Raw genomic sequence first — 19,029 nt, forward strand, 5'->3', positions numbered from 1 at the left:
TTGTCATAAGCTCCGAAGTTGTCACTTTTCATTTTAGACGGTGCGACATTTGCAGGTTCTTGGAATCAAGAGACGTTATTCCCTACGTTGAAGCGTCGGGAGATCAAGTTGGGGAGGGCCCCTTTTTTTCTTTCCCCTCTGAAATAATTTATGCAAGTGTCTGTTAGCGCTGGTGGAGTGAGTTAGTAGGAGTGGCCGAAGCAGCCTGCTTTGCATGAGTTGGGACTCCTTGTCAGTGGCTTCAGCTTCGATATTTCCTGTCAGTTGCCCGCACAGACACAGCCGAGGCGAGGGCGGAGGAGGCGAGGAGAGGGATGGCAGAGAACAACTCCGAGACAAGCGGCTCCGTTCACCGGAGATGTTTGGCCCATTCTTCTGGGGAGAGAAGCGTTTCGGCAGGTGTCGGGGCATCCAAATGGATACGACTAAATGTCGGGGGGACGTACTTTCTAACAACAAGACAGACGCTGTGTCGAGATCCAAAATCATTTCTATACAGACTGAGCCAAGCTGACCCCGAGCTCGACTCTGACAAGGTAAATGCTAAGCTAGTTGAGCTATAGATAGCACCGCTGCGAAGAGCGCAGTTGATTAATTCAAAATTATTTTAAACGGAAAGTATTAGAATTTATTTAAGGTGTTTTTTTGCGCAGCTGAAATGGCTGGCATCGGTATTTATCCGCCTTATTATAAAAACCCCGAACTGAGAGAAAACCACTGTTTCAAATTCTTATGCTTACTCGAAAATTTGCAGCTAACTAGCATTAGCTAGCTAGCTAGATTCCGACAGTCACCACATGACATCTTACTGCTGCTAGCTTTCACGCATATCTCGCTCATTATTTATATTTACGAGTTAGGTTACATAGTCTTGCTTCTAAAAAACTTGTTATTTTAAATAATCATAATGTAAAAAGTAGCGCTATGTTATAGCTGGTGATTTTCTAAGCCTTTTCATACGATATAGGAACTCGCTACAGTTGAAAACTTTCCTCCGAGGCCATTACATTGCGCTCGTTGGGTTGTCAGCCTGTCAAATAATAAAGGTATACCGCAATCTAAGTTTTGTCTTCGACAGAAACTTTACAACACCCCACTTAAACCTTAAAGATTGCGCAACTTAATTTTAAGCCTGATTTGAAAATAGTATATTTTTTAAAAGTTAGCTGTGTTTTTAGACTGCGTTATTTAACCCGTCTTCTTAACCCCATTCAGTACACACAACTTGCACCAGCACAGTGGGATTAAAATTACCATATAGACTATTGCCTGATCAGTTCTTTTGAGTTTTGTTTGCTGCTTGGCTCGGTTAACTCTGTAGTTGCCAGTTTTAGTGTTGTTAGTAAAACTGCCAGGTGCAGTGAGATATTAATGACAATTAAGAGCTCAGGATGAAGTCACTCATCCATCTGAATGACCCCACCGCTACAGAAGCAGGCTTCTCTCTGTTTATCCATCTGTTCATTCATTCAGACAGCAGTTTGTGTGCTTTAGCCCCCATAGCATGGTCCCACACAGTGTATTACTGTCTATTTACAAAGTGTATTCTGTTTTTCATCTTTCATTTTACTGCGCCGTTATTCATTGTTTTTATCTGCTTGCTTGTACATTCTAATCTTCCCTCCTGCCCTCCTTTATGCTAAGCTGAGACCACGGCTCATCTCGTATTTTCATGCAAATATCTTAATCTCCGAATAATCAGCTTGCTTTTTTGTCAGTTTATCCTCCATGAGCAACGGATCAGTCCATTTCAATCCCTTGTCTTAAGTGTACATCACACTCTCAAGACAAGATGAGATAACTCCCCCAACAAAGCAGGTCACTGCTACATATTTTATCATTTGTTACTGTGTTTAAAACTATTAATTGTTGTGGTTTCACCTTTACATGCAACTGAACTAAGATGAGCACCCCGTATTTGAATAGCGTTACAGGCAAACTGACAGATCACCACAGACCTTGGGGTTTTTTGGGGAGATGAATTCAGTTTTATGTTACCCAGCCAAGGAAGTGAGTAGTTCATTTCTCTGTCACGCAGGCTGATGTGCTTCAGCGGGACTCTTGAGGAGAACTGCATTATTCATGTTGTTGACTGGAGCTTGTTTTTCACTTTGGGGCAGACTAAAGAGAAAGTGGAGGAAGTGCGGTTGCATGCACAGCTATATTAGCCGATCGTATGGTATTCAGAAGTGTTACTGTTAATTTGTTAATCTAAGCATTGACTAAAGCCAATCGCTGCTGTCATGTTGGAGTAATATTGGAGTTCACAGGTTTGTAATGCTTAAGAAACTGACTTGTGTGGTTTGATAAGGAGGCACTGCTTTTGAAATTGTTCAGTCAATGAGGTGAGAGATGCACCTCGATGCACATCTATTGCATTGGCAGATTCCTGTTCTTAAACTACTCAGCTCAGCTCCACTCAAGTAGAGACACAGCTCTCTTGCTTTGAGAACTGCATCAATTTTTCAAGCGCCCTATCACAAAAGATTCTTCTTCTTTCGCCATCTTATTCTTTTCATATTTATATCCGTTTGCTGCCTGAGGAAGTTCTCTTTGCAGCATGTGTGAGGGAAATATAGCTGCATTTAATGCCAGATTCAGGTTGTACGTCAAGCCCGGGTACTCTGTGGGAGGCGACTTAAATATTTAACGGTGATGTCGTTTCTTCCTGCACTGTCTTCTCACAGTAAGTGCTCAACAGGACACTGCAGAGTACTATTCACAAACTAGGTGCCTCTGAATTCTTGTTTTTATCATCTTTTATAATTCTAAAGAAATTCAATTAACAAAGCTAAGGCACCTTCAAATCAACAATGACTCGTGTTGCAGTAGATTACATTACATTTAGTGGATTGCCAGAATCTTTGAAGCTTTATGTGCCTGTCATTGAAACAATTTGAGGCTATCTTAAAAAAAAACAAACAGTTTTGTACCAAAAATGGTGCTCGCACTCAAATTGTCCTCAAAATGGTTCTTGTATTGCAGAAAAGCTTCTGCCTTGCCTCTGTGATGGCCTATCACTCAAATTTACATGTAATTGTCAAATATTTTTAAATGACGGAGTTGTTTTTGCATATATTCATGATGTAATGTGTGTATTATTTAAAAGATGGAGGCCTATTTGACTATGCCATTACTGCTTGTACTCCTAAGGGACTGCTCGCTCCTTCACTACAAAGATCAGACTTCCACTCGGCTAAGTAGCCAGTCATGTGACTCAGAGGATCTACTGCAACATCTTTAAGCTCTGCCTCTGTAGGGAGCTTGTACTCTAATTTGGCATGTAAAGGCAAATGACAGCATTTCAAATTGTCTTCTTTTTACTTTTTGCATGAAATTGCTTGGAATGGCTTCACATGTTGATGTTAATTGGTTTTAGCTCTCTTTTGTTAATGATGGATAACCATCTGGCATATTTGCAGCAAGTCTGTGAAGAAAATAACTCCTGCTTTTCTTGAGGTCACAAATGGATCCATGCTAAGTTTTTATGCACATTCTTAATTTTTTTAAAATATTTTTTTAATATATAAATAATTGGCTTTCATTGTTAATGCATCTGCAGAAAGCCTTACTAGACATCATGTGGTTAAAGGGTGGGTCACTGTGGTATTTCCTGTGGGAGGATATGTATTGTGTGTTCTAAAAAAAAAATGATAATGTTCATACACAACACTTCCCGGTGCTGTGAAGTCCACCCTTCTGATTGGCTTGTTTACCTAAATTTTTACTTGTCAGTTCTGGAGCTGTTTTGACTTGGCTCCAGTTTTTGAATGTATGTAAGGGGTCTTTTTCTGTTTGTGTTTTTTTTTTTTTTTTTTTTTTTTTTTTTATACAATATTTTCAAAAGACCAAATTATAAAATGCAATATACAGCTGATTTTTAAAAAAAGACATATTTAAGCCACACTTGTCCTTAGTGTCAATGATGTCTGTGTATTTGTTGTCTCCATGTCACTTCAATGTAAGTAATTAATTCTGTTAAGTTAAACACGTTATACGTAACTTTCCGACTTTAAAACTCCCTGTTCTGGACTTGATTGACATGCAGTGACATATATTATATGCATTTCTGGAGCCATTGCTTCCCAGCAGCTTCCTGAGGCTGAGAAATCGCGCTATGTAAGTTTTTCATCCGGGACGCCATGTGACGTTATAGCCATATTTTGCTTTACACACACACACACACACACACACACACACACACACACACACACACACACACACACACACGTTCTGGCCTTTTTGGCTGATTTAGTAAAGAAACCAAGAAGATATTGTCTGAGGAAGAGAGGAAAAGAGATGATGCAAACGTCAAGATAAGACTTTTACTGGCTGAAGAGATCTCACAGTTCCGGTAGGATCCAAGCTGGATTCTGGATTAGCAGTTGATATGGAGCTCATCATTGAGAAAATTGCAAAAGTTCTGTACTGTGTCTGTAAAACTTGCATTTTTATGAAACTAACCATTTTTATGGGATGATAAAAAAAATAGTTTTTACTGTTAAATTAGAAATAGTCAAAAGTTATTTTAAAATTCTTAGATCTTATTCAATATGACTCAAGAACTGCACAGCTTTCTAAGTAAATGTCTTGCACATGTACCAGTGTTCACCTCTCTTCCCACCTGTCTGTTGTATATCCCAACAGGATCCTCTCACGCTCCCTGTTTCCACACCCTCTGGTTTGTTGCCCAACACTTCCCATTCTGGGCCCCCAGAAAAAGCCTTTTGTTTTTAATTTAAAAACACTGTCCTCTTTGTGTACATGGGCCTGTATCGGAGCCCCACTAATCTGTCTTAACTAGGTCACTGTCACCCCAAGTGCCCCCGTTTCTATGTGTGTTCCCAGAAAACGAACGGCACTGACTCAAGGGTTTTTATTTATTTATTTCTGCGCAACATGCGTCGTCATACATCTAGTTGGAATACAACAAGTTGACAGAGAGGCAAAGTATAATTATTCAAAGAAAATTATTTAACTATTTTTGGTGGCTGGTTCTGTTTTGGATTATCAAGTGCTTATACTTATCTGCATTTATATATGTACAAGCTTGCCAGTTACAGTATCTCATGTCGTCATGTGAATGGAAGATTGTTGAATTTTGTAATTCTAAACCAAAGATATAGCAGCACACTGTTTGATGTGGCAAGGCAAAAACCCCAGCGACCCTGTCAGCACGACAACATTATGAAGTTTTGAATGTGTTCGCCCCTGGCCAGAGTTAAAAATATAGCAGAGGCTAAAAAATTATGTTTATATGTAGGTGTTGGGTACAGACATACAGATATCAGCATTTGTAAAATGACAATGCACTGAGGTAGAGATATTGAAGGTCTTTTGTCAAAGCAGACATTTTTATTGGAGGAAACGTCACTCATTAGCCACACCTGTGCATTTTCTATGGTAGCAAGTCAATAAACCTGCAGGAGGAAAAAACTACAGATGAGATATAAGATATGTTTGTTTTTTGTTTTTCCTTTTTGGGTGGGGGGGGGGGGGGGGTGTTGCCTTGTAAAGAGACATCTTTAATGTTTTTGCTTTCAAGTTAATATTAATATAACAGCAAAAACACATGTTCTTTTTATAGAAGTCCAATTGTAAAGAAGACCTAAATAAGTTGTGTGTTTTTAACTCGCAATATACTATGAGTGACAAATTACTATTTAACTGAATGAATAAATAAAGTAAAGAAATAATACTTTTGAAAGTTGGATGTTAGATTAGAATATTTATACAGTTTTCAGGGTTTTGCTTCCTGTATAGGATTTTTGCCAAATGATTCCAGAGACTACAAGTGTACACGTAGCCTTCCATATGAAAACCTACCATCATTTCGTGTGATGAGCATGAGGTGTATTATGCAGATTTGGCCTAGTCTGTGTCCTCAATGCAGGCCCACCTGTACTTGTGCTTAAAGCTCCGGTGACTATGTAAGTGTAAGAAACTGACACAGGGTATTGAGACCAGAATAAAGCTCCTAATGACTGGTGGAATATTTTTACCATGGAAAGGGGGTCAGTCAGCCAAGAGGGCTTAGAGATTCATTACAAAAGAAAATGCACTGGGACAGTTTCTCATTATTGGAAAGATTAATGGGTTTCAAGTTAAATTCATCTCTGGATGATTAAGCTAACTATGAATGCACTTGTCTGTCAGTGAGGACTTGGATTTTTTATTTCTGGTCATGGCCTGGAATGTATGAAGGTATTACTGCATTTCTATGTAAATAATATCAAAAGTTATAATTTCCTTCGGGATTAATAAAGTAATCTGAAGTTGCAGCAACAGGCATTATTGCTGAGCTTGCTGCTGGAGCAATTTATGCCACTGTGAGAGGGTCAGCCATCCTGTAGCATTTGGGAATTTAGTACAAAATGTGCTTAAGGTCTTTCCTCTGTTGAGAATTTTATTAAATGTCATGCAAGTTTGACTCACTAAATGTCAAACATCTTGAAGAAAAATTATGCTGACAGCTGTAACAACTGAAACTTAAATTCATATGCAGAGCTGACCATTTAACAGACCAAATTAGACTAATTATTGGTTGTAAGCCAAGGTGTTTTCTCTTGGTCCTCTCAGTGGAGTCAGCCTGTTCCACTTTTTTTTTTCTGCTCTAATTGTTTTAGCCTGCTCTTACCCCATGAGAGACGGGCAGTCTAATCACAGCACAGAAATAGGGGAATACCCAGTGGTTGTGAAGGAATCAGGATGAAACCCAAGGCCGGTGGGAATACTGAAGTGATATCCCAAAGCGATGATATGTGTGGCTCTCAGTGTGTATGTCTTCTCAACCACTGTAGAGATTATCGGCACAGGAGCTGACCTCAAAAATCTCATCGCTTGAGTTTTGTTCACTGATGCGCAGTAGGGGTTGTTTTCCACCCAGATTATGTTTCGATTAAGGTAGGGGCTGGTTCATTAATGAATTGTATTGTAAGGAGCAATGCTATTTCAATAATTTCTTTATTCTCAGATGAGGAGTCCAGCAAATATAAAACATTAGTTTTCTCCAGGTGTGTTTGACCAAAGAACACTGATATATGCTGCAATATGTCTTCAGACTGAAAACTGACATTAAGTACATTGTTTCTCTTTTTATTTTTGCTTCTCAGGATGAAACTGGTGCCTATCTCATAGACAGAGACCCCACGTACTTTGGGCCAGTGCTGAACTACTTGAGGCATGGTAAACTGGTGCTCAACAGGGACTTGGCAGAGGAAGGTAATGTCTCTGAGAAATGGTTCACCTTGTATAATAAACACATTTATAATAAAATGATTAATTTGGGTGTTCTAATGAAAATGTTTTCCAATGTTTGAAGGTGGTTGTTAATGAAAAAGCACAGACACTGCTTGCACAATTCAAAGTTTAACACAGTTGTATATTAGTAAAAGTTTTTTGGTCTACCCTGGGCCTTTTTACATATGGCCAAGCAAGGACCGAAGCACCTTCATTGCACATCTTGTGTCAAATTACAATGGCAGAATGAGGTGGTTGAAGTCAATCCACGACTGATGTGCCTCTGGGCCAACACAGGAGTTGGTAACAGAGGTGAAATGGGCTTAAAGCCAGCATTGCACAACTCACCACTCAAATCAGCAGTGCTGCCATAACTCGGCTGATTCTACAATGTCAGCTCCAGGTGTGTAAGTTCACAGTCGAGCCACCTCTGTTTGGCATGTGTGAAATACCAAGAAGGGATGGTGGCAGTTTAAAGAGGATGTATTGTTTCATCTATACAGTCCATAAAAGCATATGAAGTTAGTCTTTTCTGCAGTAGAGCAGCAAAATGATTAAAAGCAAAAATAGATACAAGTTGCCCCACACACTGCCACTGCCCATAGGTAGAAACGGGGGGTTATATCAGGTAGATATGCCTTTGCATGGCTGTGTATAGACAATGTCATCAGTGAGGTGTATGTGCAGCTAGGAGAAAGGGAAGCAATATTAATTTTTGGTCTGTTTGTCAGACAAAGATAGCACATCAGTTAATGTTACTAATCGCCTAAAATTATGAAGATGAAGATTGTTAAAGATTTCAGAGTGCAGACAGAGGTCCTGTGATTCCAAAGGCACCAAAATTTCTGCAATGCTCATTTTGTGTCTCAAAATACAAAACTCTCATCTGTATAAGACTTTTAAAATAGACATAGAACATATGCGTATGCATTAAATGATTGACCTGAATTCTGACTTTCCCTTTTTAAAACTCTGATATTCTTAATTATGGGCATCAGGCTATGCAATTATTCATGTCAAAATAGTGACATTAATCTGGAACAGTGGCTGGAACTGAAAATGTTTTTAGCTTAGACTGCACTGTTTCTATGAATAAACTCATCGTGAACTGCTCAAAAACTGATTGCACTTTATTTAGTGACAAAGTACTTTTATAGTTGATTCATTGTTGAATCAAGAGTTTACAAGTAAGGATAGGTACACACATAGGTTGTTTTTTTTAAATCTGAGATAGTTTTTTTTAATATGTTCAAGACCTCAAACATGAAGATAAAAAATCAGGCATTTCAGTGTTGATCATACTGTGTGTGGCGTGCTCTAATAATCTAATCACAGAACAACGCATAACGATGCTGTCTTGCAACTGATCTACAATCTAGTGCTCCGAGCTAGAAATCTCGTGTAATCAAACGTGATATAACAAAAACAAAGAAGAATCATAGCAACAAACAGAAAAATGAAGAAGAATCACAACCACCAATACAGAAGAGAATATACCAGACGGGGGAATGATGGTGGAATGATGAAAAAGAACCGAAAAAGACTGGAGATGACATGAACACGGACTTTATATCCTTCACTGCTCACAGTCACAACTCAGGAGTCGTCACCTCTCAACACACAAGTGAAGATTTTTGGTTGTAAATATTGAACATATTCAATACATGTCGGCCACGACCCATTTTGGAGCTGATTGTCAGGATGTATTTGCTCGTAACACACCTCAGACCAAATGATAATTTTATAGGAAAATCTTGTTAGGCATAAGATGATCGACGTTTGTCATCCTTGGCTGGGAAAGGGCAAAACCGAGACAAAAACAGCCCGATAATCTTTGTGTGTTACCTAGCCTAAGTTTACATTACATCTGGTGATGTATGTTGGCTGTTCAGTTCATTCACAATGAATGTTAAATCATAACGAAACCTCAATGCCCATTTCAACATTTTGACTGAATGCTTAAGCAGTATTGGTGTATTGCACTCCTGTATCACTACAAATCCCAAAAGGTTGATGTTTTGTTTTTTCTTTATTTTATTTTTTTTTTTTTTATATTTTTCCCTGTTTTTAGGTGTGTTAGAAGAAGCTGAATTCTATAACATCACATCATTAATAAAACTCATCAAGGACAAGATCAGGGAACGCGACTGCAAAACATCACAGGTTTCTGAATTTCACCTTTCTCTGACTTAACCCATTCAGACCTGATGCAACATTAGTGTACCAGCAGAAAGGTAACATAAAAATGATTTGAATGCCCCCTTTCATTCAGTTTCTCTCCAATTTCCAACGTTCCTTTCAGGTTCCAGTGAAGCATGTGTATCGTGTGCTGCAGTGCCAGGAGGAGGAGCTGACACAAATGGTGTCTACCATGTCTGACGGATGGAAGTTTGAACAGGTAAATCTCTGCCGGCAGGGTCACAGCAGCAGTCCTCCTGTCATGTGCTTCACCCACCCTGCTATGCTCACATTGACCCAGAAAAGTCTAATCCTCAATATTGGAAATGGATTAAAAAGCCAAACAGCAACTCGCATCTTTCTCAAATGTCCACATACATGATCCGGGCATGCCTTCTGTGCTCTGATTGGTTGTTGCAGCTTGTCAGTATAGGTTACGGGCGGGCCCACCAGTCAGAGTTTCTGCTGATTGTGTCAAGGGAGGTGAAGGGAGAGGAGTCTGCTTTGCCAAACAGCGGAGAGGTGTGTCCCACAAATTTCTGTCCATGGGCTGGTCACTGCATGGTCCCCATGTTGTCCATACACACCCCGTTGGTCATTGTTTGTCCCAAGTAGACACATAGCTGTTGGGTTCATTTATTTATTGTGTGTGTTTTAATTTTTTTTTTTATTTATTTTTAAGCTGGATCCTTTCAGTGTTTATTTTTATTCCTTGTTCACTGGTGAAGCAAAGAAAACCTGACACATTTCTTTTTGTCTGTGATTTTTATTTCATTATTATTTTTATTTAAATTCATTCTGCATTCACACTGTGTAAGCCTGTCAGCAGCTTCTTTGTGTTTTGCTTTGTTATAATGTAGGCACTAGGTCATTTTGTGGGGCTGTCATGTCAAGTTATTTGTTCAGAGGTGACACGTTGTTTTTCTTAGCTGATTGTTTGTTGCATAACTCACAGTCAGGCATTTTGAACAAATAGTTTTAGCTGAAACTAACAATGGTTGATTTTTATTTTTACAATGAAAACCATGTTTGGGTGTTGCGCATGTATCATATGTGAATAAATGTGACGTTGAATCACTGGATCTCCCATTAGAGCTGAAATCCCACTAATCTCCTTACACAGGTCAGATAGGGAAACTCAGAATCACTCCTGTGGAGCCTAAAGCTCACCCTTGTACACAGGAGTTTCTTCCAGAGAGATGAGGTTTAATGACCTACTTCTCTCTTACAACTGAAATAAACCGCTTGGGTTTTTTTTTTTTTTTTTTTTTTTTACTATAATTTACAAAAAAAGTCTGAGTTTGCACCATGTTGGGCCTTTTGCAGTGTGACAAGTGGTAGCTAGTTGAGATTATTTGGTAGTTTTCACTGTGTTGATGCCCAGTGTTAGTCTGCTTAACAACAGCAAGTCTCTGGCAGCAGTGGCTAATGAGGCGATGCATGTCTGTACATGCACACCTGGGTACAGACAGTACACAGTCTGCAGCACACACACTTAATATTCAGCTTGAAGAGCAGATATTCAGCAACAGGAATTTCTGTGTTTTCTTATGCTTTTCATGGTATGTTATTTGTTTTAAGGCTGTCATAAATGTCAGTTATTCTGTGTTCTTGTTAAGTGACAAAAAAGAACAATATAATTAGTTTTTGGACAGGTTTGAAGTTGATTTTTTTTCATACCGTCCCTTTTCCTGTCAGCCATGCTGTAAACTAGCAAGTAGAGGCAAAGCATAATCTAATCTCACCAATGCTGTTTAATGCATGTAATGTTTGTATCGCCGACTTTAAATAATGTGTCAACGGAGGTGTGAAAAATCCTGAATCTACCGAGAGCATCATGCAGATAAAAGCTCTTAATATGTAGATGTAAATCGTTGGCTAAAAATGAGCTTTTGCAGGAGATGCTATAGTTATCAAACCATCAAATGTACCTTTTCACTTGAAACAAGCCTGGTCCTGTCAAGTGAAAATCACCGCTCCTCATATTTCAACCTGCATGTTTGCTTGTGGTCACATTCTTGCACTTGAATTGTTTTTGTGATTGTCTGCTGATCACCCTTTTCTGTTTCAAGTGTCTTTATGCTTTTTCCTTTTGTTTTCATTAACTCATTTTGTGGACCAGTGATTTTTATTTTTGTGTGACTGCTTTGATATCTCAATTTTCTATTTGTCTATGATCCCTCTGAGTGTTTTATTTTTGGATTGTCTTCAGGTTCTGAAAATAGACTTGGAATTTATTTGTTTAGGGGGAAAAGATTGACTGTAATGATTTAAAATCACACTTTCAGCTGCACCCTTAAACATTAGAAATGAAACACTATAGTTGTCATCTTCTCTGTTTAATTCTGAATTGGCCCTCCTTATATATTAATTGCACAACCATGGCATTATGAGATGCATATGGTCATGCATTTGCATCATACCTGCTCTCTCACACTGATAACCATAGCTTTTTTTTATTAAAGGCAATAAATGTTGGGTATCTAACAAATGTCAAAGTGAGAATATTGCTTTTTTTTTCTTCTTTAACAGTAATTTTGAGGTTTTCCTAGTTTTAGCCACTTTTTTTGCCTATACTACTTCAGGCCAACTCTTCCTCTGTGCTTTATTCTTCTGTGTTTCTCTAGCTGGTCAGCATTGGCTCTTCTTACAACTACGGAAATGAAGACCAAGCAGAGTTCCTGTGTGTGGTCTCCAAGGAGCTGCACAATCAATCATATGGGACCAACAGTGAGCCCAGTGAGAAGGCGAAGGTGAGTGTGTGGGTGTGTGGAAAGCTTGCTGTAAATCCATTCATTGCAAACACGGCTGAAAGATGGCCTGTGTTGGATGTTTAAAGTGTGTTACATTTACAAATGCATCACCAGAGGAGAGATAGTACCTCTAGTTTATTGATGAGAACTCTGTGAAGGAAAACATGGTGAATATTCTGTCTTTGGATGAAGTGATTGCTTGAATAACCATGCACCATTAGAGAAAAGGAACATAAAATTAAACAAATTTTCAACATTTGACAGCTGCACTGCTGTCCTATTTAAAGTGAAACATAAACTAATTAGATTAACTTTCCATTTTATGTCATATTAAGTTTGAGTCTCTAGAGAGTGTAATCCATGCTAGGAGCATTAGGGAAGTTCAGGTCTGCAGATTAGTGTAACATTGGCAGGCTCTGTGAGGGATACAGATGGCACACTCTAAGGAAGTCACACGTTCATCATGTCAGCATTAAGTGGCCTCTCACTGAAGACGGCTAATTTCTTTTACAGTTATAAAAACTTTTTTTTAAGCAAAATGATCAACTTTTTCTTCTCTTTTTTGTGTGTGTGCACCTTGTCCAAGGGCACTATGACCATTTTTTTTCTGTGTGATTTAAAAACTGATGTAGAATTTAAAATGCTGATCAGTTTGCCTCATGTAATATAATGTCTTATTAATTTATAATTAATATGAATTTCTTATTAAATTATAATAATAATCTTTTAAATGACCACTTATGGAAACATAACACTGTTAACTGAGCTTTATAGACAAGGTGTCCTTGGATAATATTTTTTGTGGTTTTTCTCCTTCTGAGTTTGTCATTTACACCTGACACATTAGTTACTGTTTTATCCCCTTTGAGCATAACCCATTAGTTTTGTTTTCACCTTGTGTTCCTGTCCATCATTTCGCACATTCATTCATCTTTTTTTTTTTTTTTTTACAACTCGCCTTTCTTGTCTTCTGTGCTCTCTGCATGCTGCATGTTGCTCAGAGCGAGGACGAGGAGACGGATTATGAAATGAATGAGTCTGATTAGGTTGAGCACTTTTGACTCACTGGTGAGCGCTCACCTGCTCGTAGTCCCTCCATCAGATCTCCTTAGTTTGCCTTCCCCGCCTCACACACTTCCATTTCCGCTGATGCATTCAAGTCTTCCAAAAATGTTTCCCATTTGCTTTCAAAGACCACAAGAGCTGACATAAGGTACTTGGATCTGTGCAAAGTCACCGAATCCAGGCTGGAAATCTGCTTTAGACTACAGAGTTTAGAAGCCAAAGCTCTATCAAAGGCCAGATGGTTCACGCTGAGACTGCATACTTTGCTGCAGGTGAAGCTCTCTTTGAAACCAGATGGGAAGAGCTCCATTTGTTTGAGACGCTTGTAAATATGGACATGCTTGCAGCTTTGGTTAATGGAGGCCATGCTGAATCATAAGCTTCTGTATAGTGATTCATTGTCTCTGAATCACCTAGCTGAGAAGGGTGATAAAAATAAGTAATCTATTTTTTCATTATCAAATGTAGTTATAGGTTGTTGTGTTGTTTAAATGTGCCAGAAGCCAGAACCATCAATTTATTAACTTTTCTCATTAGGAAAACTGTCATTTTAAATAGTTTACTCTTGAACACTGTTTTTATGTGTTTTTGCATGACATGATTGCAATGGTTAGATGCTAACCTGCATTACTGTCATATTTTTGTGGGGGAAAAATATCTTCATATAGCTTTTTTGTTTTCTTTACAGTCAGCAAAACACGATTTAAATATTCAGCTATGAGTTGATTAACTGAGGAGAAGTGAAAAACTTTTAATTTCATCCTAGGCAGCACAGCAAACATCCATCAGTATTGCAGCAGAGGTATGGACAATAAACCATAAATACACACAACACTCATATGGGTTAATGTCATAAAATTATCCATATTATTTCTTAATAATGAAATGCAAAATAATTAATTAATCCCAGAACAGAATTGCAATGTTGTAGTAGGGATTTTTTTTTATAAAGTAATAGATATTAATAATATATGTGTATCTATTTAATATAATATATATATTAAATATCAATTTAAATAGGTCTGCACAATAAATTAGCAAAGGGTTCATTTCAACTTATTGATACAGCAATATTTATATTATTTTACAAAAAAAATGCGTTTCGCTTAAAGTGGCTATGTTATGCTCATTTTAGAGTAATTTATTTTAATATGTCCACAAGGGCAGGAATCAATCCAGCATTTTTTACAAACCCATTTATTTATTTTATATTGATCGTCTCACATTAGCCTCTGCCAGGAACAAGCAGAATGAGACTTTTCCGCCCTGAGCCCCGCCTCCTTCTGATGTGGACTGCCTCTGAGTGGATGTTGGGAGTGCACACTGTTTTCATCATAGAAACACTGGCAGAACTTGTAAACAAACCAAAGTAATATACTCAGTAAACAATGTCAACACAAAACATACAGCCATACAAGTTCGAGCCCCAATCAGACCCTGAAAACGAGAGTGAACAACTCAGCAACCCGCAGCAAGGAATGTATCAGGACGTATCTGTTTGGCAAACACTGCTTACCAGCTGTAGTCTGATATAATGTTAGCAATCCTTCACTCGCCTTGTATATTTGTACATGCCTCTGTAAATAGGTGTACATGTGACAAATGACAATGCAAACAGAGGTGGAAAACATCCGCTGCCAAGAAATAGATAAGCTAATGATGCTATTTGCTAACTCTTTCATGCATTGTTAGATTATGGTTAGCTGTATTTCTAGCCGCTCCATGCACATCTATTGTTTCACATGACTAATCAGCTGGGTGTTTTTAGCCTGGATGTTATGTTTGTAGCATTTCCATCTACAGTCGCTATCCTTCTGGTCATCATTACACGTGTTACCTGCTGGTAGCGATCAAGTAAAGTAAGTGTGAGTTAATTCCTTTAGTTTTACCGTTGCTCACACACTATCAAAACAAAACAGACAACTTATTCAGTATGCTTACAGCTTGTGGCTCAGGAAACGCAGTCCTTGATTGTAGGAAGAGACCCTCGTTGTACCGGCCCAAATTCATCTAGCAGCCTTCTGTGAAGTGCTGGTCACAAATACAAAAACAAACTTAATCCATTGTAGTCTAGCAGCTGTTTCCTTTTCGGAATTTGAACAAATGTAGCTTTCCCTCACAGCCGAAGAAGGATTTCTTGTGTGACATCTTGACGCTGAAAACGTGGTGTCCACCACAGTGTCTTCCTCCTTACATTGAGCAGTGAAGGTGGGTGTGCCTTTCTTCTCGTTAACATGCACAGTCTGGAGAAGATGACCAAAAACTGAATCCCCACAGAGATGTCACTGTAATATTTAAGTAAAAGAAACTCTCTACAACCTGTTGTCTTCAGCGCCATGGAAACTGAATGTAGACACACACTGGAAAACTCAAACATGCGTTATATGTGATTAGAAAAAATGGCGCCACTCACCTTTATTCAACACCAACATTGTTGAAAGCTGGTTTTGTGCAAGAAGGTTTCAGGGACGAGGGTGATTGTCCAGCAGCATGTCTATTTTCATTACTAAAACTAATCCTGCTTAAAAAGTTTTCCCAGTTTTATTGCAAAGGCCATATTAACAAAGCTCTCTAGCTAACAGATTTTTGTGCAAGTATTTCCTGACCCCAGTCAGTCTGTTTTGTTTTCACCACCAGAGTATTCTGGGCTTCGGCAAAGAAGGAAGCACTGTGACAATAATATAGGCTTCAGTCTATGTTTAGTCATTTTATACACTTTCCAGCTGTACTGAGACATTTATTTATTTTATTATTTTTTTAATGTCTCTGCAGATTCTTCAGGAACGGGGCTCCCGGATGTGAGAAGGACTCAGTATTACAAGCTCCAGGTGTTAGGATGCAAACATATCATCTTTGAGGAAGAACGTTCAGTACAATGGAGATTTAAAGGGGGAAGGGGGTTACATGTTTTTGGTTTTCCCTCTGCTCTTATTTTTATTTGTTGATGTAAATAAGTCTGTTTACTGACAATTTGTGCCTGTACATTTAAACTGGACCTTTTTTGAATTAGTGGCAAGTAGATTTGTTTTTTCATCCTATCTGAAAGTAAGGAATTGTAATCTAGAAATGTTTTATGCTATAAAATATGGCCAACATCATATAAGGCCAATGATTCACTCAGGGTCATCTATTGAGTCAATTCTTAACTTTCAACTCAAGGGTCTAGCAAGGGATCAGTATGGTCTTTATAACTCCAAGTATCAAACACAAAATCATTGCTTTGAGATATTAAGAAGGGAATTGTGCATTTACATGTCAAGTCAAGCTATAAAATATTAAATTCACCCTCAGAAACCAACTTATTTAAATTTTTATCCAAAGATTTCAAACAGTTTTGCTGAGATTTGTGATCGTGAGGATGCAAGCTAAACAACATACCTTGTTGGAAAGATTCAGAGGAATCATTCTCCCTTTTATAAGATTTTTTTCCCCAGTAAATATTTGTAGTATTAAAGGAAAAATATTATTTTCAGAGTAGAAGAAAAAGTGGAAAAAAGTCTCACTGGATTGTAGTTTAAAGGGGCAGTAGATATTAAAGTTTTCTTGTGTGTGATTAGAAAACATTCTTTGAACAAAAACAGAACATTTCTGTTTTAATATGGACTAAACCAACTATTTATTGTTGATACTGACCAGTGTTTAACTGGACTGTAATGTATCTTACATCTTTGATAACCCTGCTACCAACATATAATTGGGGTGAGGAAACATCTAGTGTGACTACGTGTTAAAGAGTTTAGTCTATCAATCATAATTTGAACTTTTGGTTTAGCTGTGAGCGCCTCATGTTCAGAAATCTAAAGCAAAACTACAGAAAAACTTCGAGTTGTGAAATTCTGTCATACTTTTTTTTTTTTCTTCCGTTCTGCCCTCCTAGTCTCCTGTCTGAAAAAGCATTTTTTTTTTATCCTCTACAATAACTTCTGAATATTCTTAAAAGTGTTTATTTTGCATGTTTTGAGGGATCATGATGATTTTTTTTTTCCCCAAGGAGAAGTATTTGCAGTGTTTGTGGACTGGAACTGTTTGAAGTCAGGTGGTGAAGGACTTTGTTCATATCAAAAAGATTTTGTTTTCATGTAAATAATCCAAATTCAATATTGATATTTAACTCTTAAGAAAAACTGCACGTTTTGTACACTGTATAGAAAACACAACTTCAAGTGGAAGTTGTTTATACTGGATCTTTTAAAATGAGCAAATCTTGACAATGTTCTGTTTTGCATTGTTTATACAGGATTCTAGAGATTTGAGGAGGTAGGGTTGAGACAGTTGATGCTAATTTTCACTGCGAACATGTTTGATAACCAGTAACAAAGCTATACTTGGCTGGCTATGAAGTTGACTGTTACGTTTAAAAACAAATTTCCCTTTTTTTTATGTTCTGTAATGTGATAGATCTTAGCATTTTGAATTGTCGATTTCATACACAGCATTACAAGCACTACAGTGGAAAACACTGTGCACACTGCTTATAGCCTGTAATGTTGTCGATGTAAATACTGCATTTTGGAACACATTTTTTAATAGAAAGTTGTTTTCAGGTTTGATATGTGGTTTTGATAGGTTGGATATTTCATTCAAAATTAATCATTTAGTGTTGCCTTTTTCCCAATGACCAAAATCCAATGTCTTATGTGTATTGTACACATTGATCTTAGTGTCAGGGACAAGTAAACATTTCTTAATGCTGGCACACTGTACATAGACTTGGTAATGACACAAACCTCCATTTACTCACATGCACACGTATACACTTGACTAAAGCAGTTTTTATATTGATGGGGAAACAAGTATGGATGCATGTTTTTTTTAAATAGATATACACAAACCCATATAAAAAACACACACAAGGGCTTTTAAAGTGCAAAATTTAATGTCTGCAAAGAGGTTTAGTCAAAGTAGACTGGATTTACTGCCAGAGCTAGGCTATGTTTACATTTGCTATAGTATTCTGAAGCCTTCCAATTATGCACTGTCTTGCACTCCCTCACATGTTAACCTATGTCTGACTTGTGTGACTGCACCAATGGCAACTAGTACTCCCCAGGTAATCACTCCATCTTTTGTTAAGATACTCCATCCACTTCTAACTGGCAGTGCTTGAGCATTGCAGACAATCTTATTTTTATCATCTCATTTAATAGTAGAAGTACTTATGGAAATTAACCTGTGCTCATTTAGAGCTGAGGTTTACTTGTCTTCTTTGAGACATCTGTGATTTGAAGTGTTTTTATGTTTGATTTGCTTGGCTAAGTTGTAACCTCACCAGATATTGAACTCCATTAGCAGCTGTGTTACATTTAACGATTTTCTCTGGTTCTCTGATTGAGTACCTGACATTATCATTCATCTGATGGACAAACTTATTAAATCTGTAGCCTAATATTTTTTTAAGTGCCCAGTCTGTTTTGCATTCAAGTCACTATCCACAGACCACTGTAATGCATGATTGATTGATTGATTGATCACAACTTATAGTTGGAGGGAATGAATGTCATTTTTCCTCAAGCAAACAAGTAATGAATATGATTCTCATATCACTACATGGGTCACTTCTTTATGATCTTATGCAATGTTAAAAATGTACTAACTAAGTACTGGGGTTAAGGGATAGCTCTATATGGTCTTGCATAAGTAAACCTAATAAAATGTTGTCATTCAATTAAAAAACATGGAGTTTATTTATTTTTACACAGAAAATGTAATAATGTGCAGTGTCTTCAAAATATCGAGTTCTTGTTGCTTTGGTTCTTCAAACTTTCAGTTAAGGTGCTATGAGATTTCAGTTCTA

The 19,029-nt window shown here is 37.7% G+C and overlaps 1 protein-coding gene across 2 annotated transcripts; it reads left to right on the forward strand.

Moving 5' to 3' along the window:
• The first annotated feature begins 147 nt into the window (after window positions 1–147).
• Window positions 148–18,301, forward strand: kctd5b (potassium channel tetramerization domain containing 5b). 2 transcript variants are annotated; one of them, XM_041973556.1, is made up of 7 exons: window positions 148–536; window positions 7,113–7,221; window positions 9,311–9,402; window positions 9,542–9,637; window positions 9,838–9,939; window positions 12,045–12,170; window positions 16,008–18,301. In XM_041973556.1, the coding sequence occupies exons 1-7, from the start codon at window positions 315–317 to the stop codon at window positions 16,035–16,037; spliced, it is 777 nt and encodes a 258-aa protein (XP_041829490.1). In that variant the 5' UTR covers window positions 148–314; the 3' UTR covers window positions 16,038–18,301. The 2 variants fall into 2 exon arrangements, with proteins under 2 accessions (XP_041829490.1, XP_041829491.1); XM_041973557.1 differs by lacking the exon at window positions 9,838–9,939 and having other exon boundaries at window positions 155–536.
• The last annotated feature ends 728 nt before the right edge of the window (window positions 18,302–19,029 follow it).

This window comes from Melanotaenia boesemani, chromosome 21, assembly GCF_017639745.1.
Source record: "Melanotaenia boesemani isolate fMelBoe1 chromosome 21, fMelBoe1.pri, whole genome shotgun sequence".
Lineage (NCBI taxonomy): Eukaryota > Metazoa > Chordata > Actinopteri > Atheriniformes > Melanotaeniidae > Melanotaenia > Melanotaenia boesemani.

Bases quoted from the DNA above. Each gene is read 5' to 3' on its own strand.
- kctd5b (XM_041973556.1), top strand. From the start codon at position 315: ATGGCAGAGAACAACTCCGAGACAAGCGGCTCCGTTCACCGGAGATGT. The intron at 9,403-9,541 runs GTTTCTGAATTT...CGTTCCTTTCAG, and splicing joins GCGACTGCAAAACATCACAG to GTTCCAGTGAAGCATGTGTA. The intron at 9,638-9,837 runs GTAAATCTCTGC...TGGTTGTTGCAG, and splicing joins ACGGATGGAAGTTTGAACAG to CTTGTCAGTATAGGTTACGG.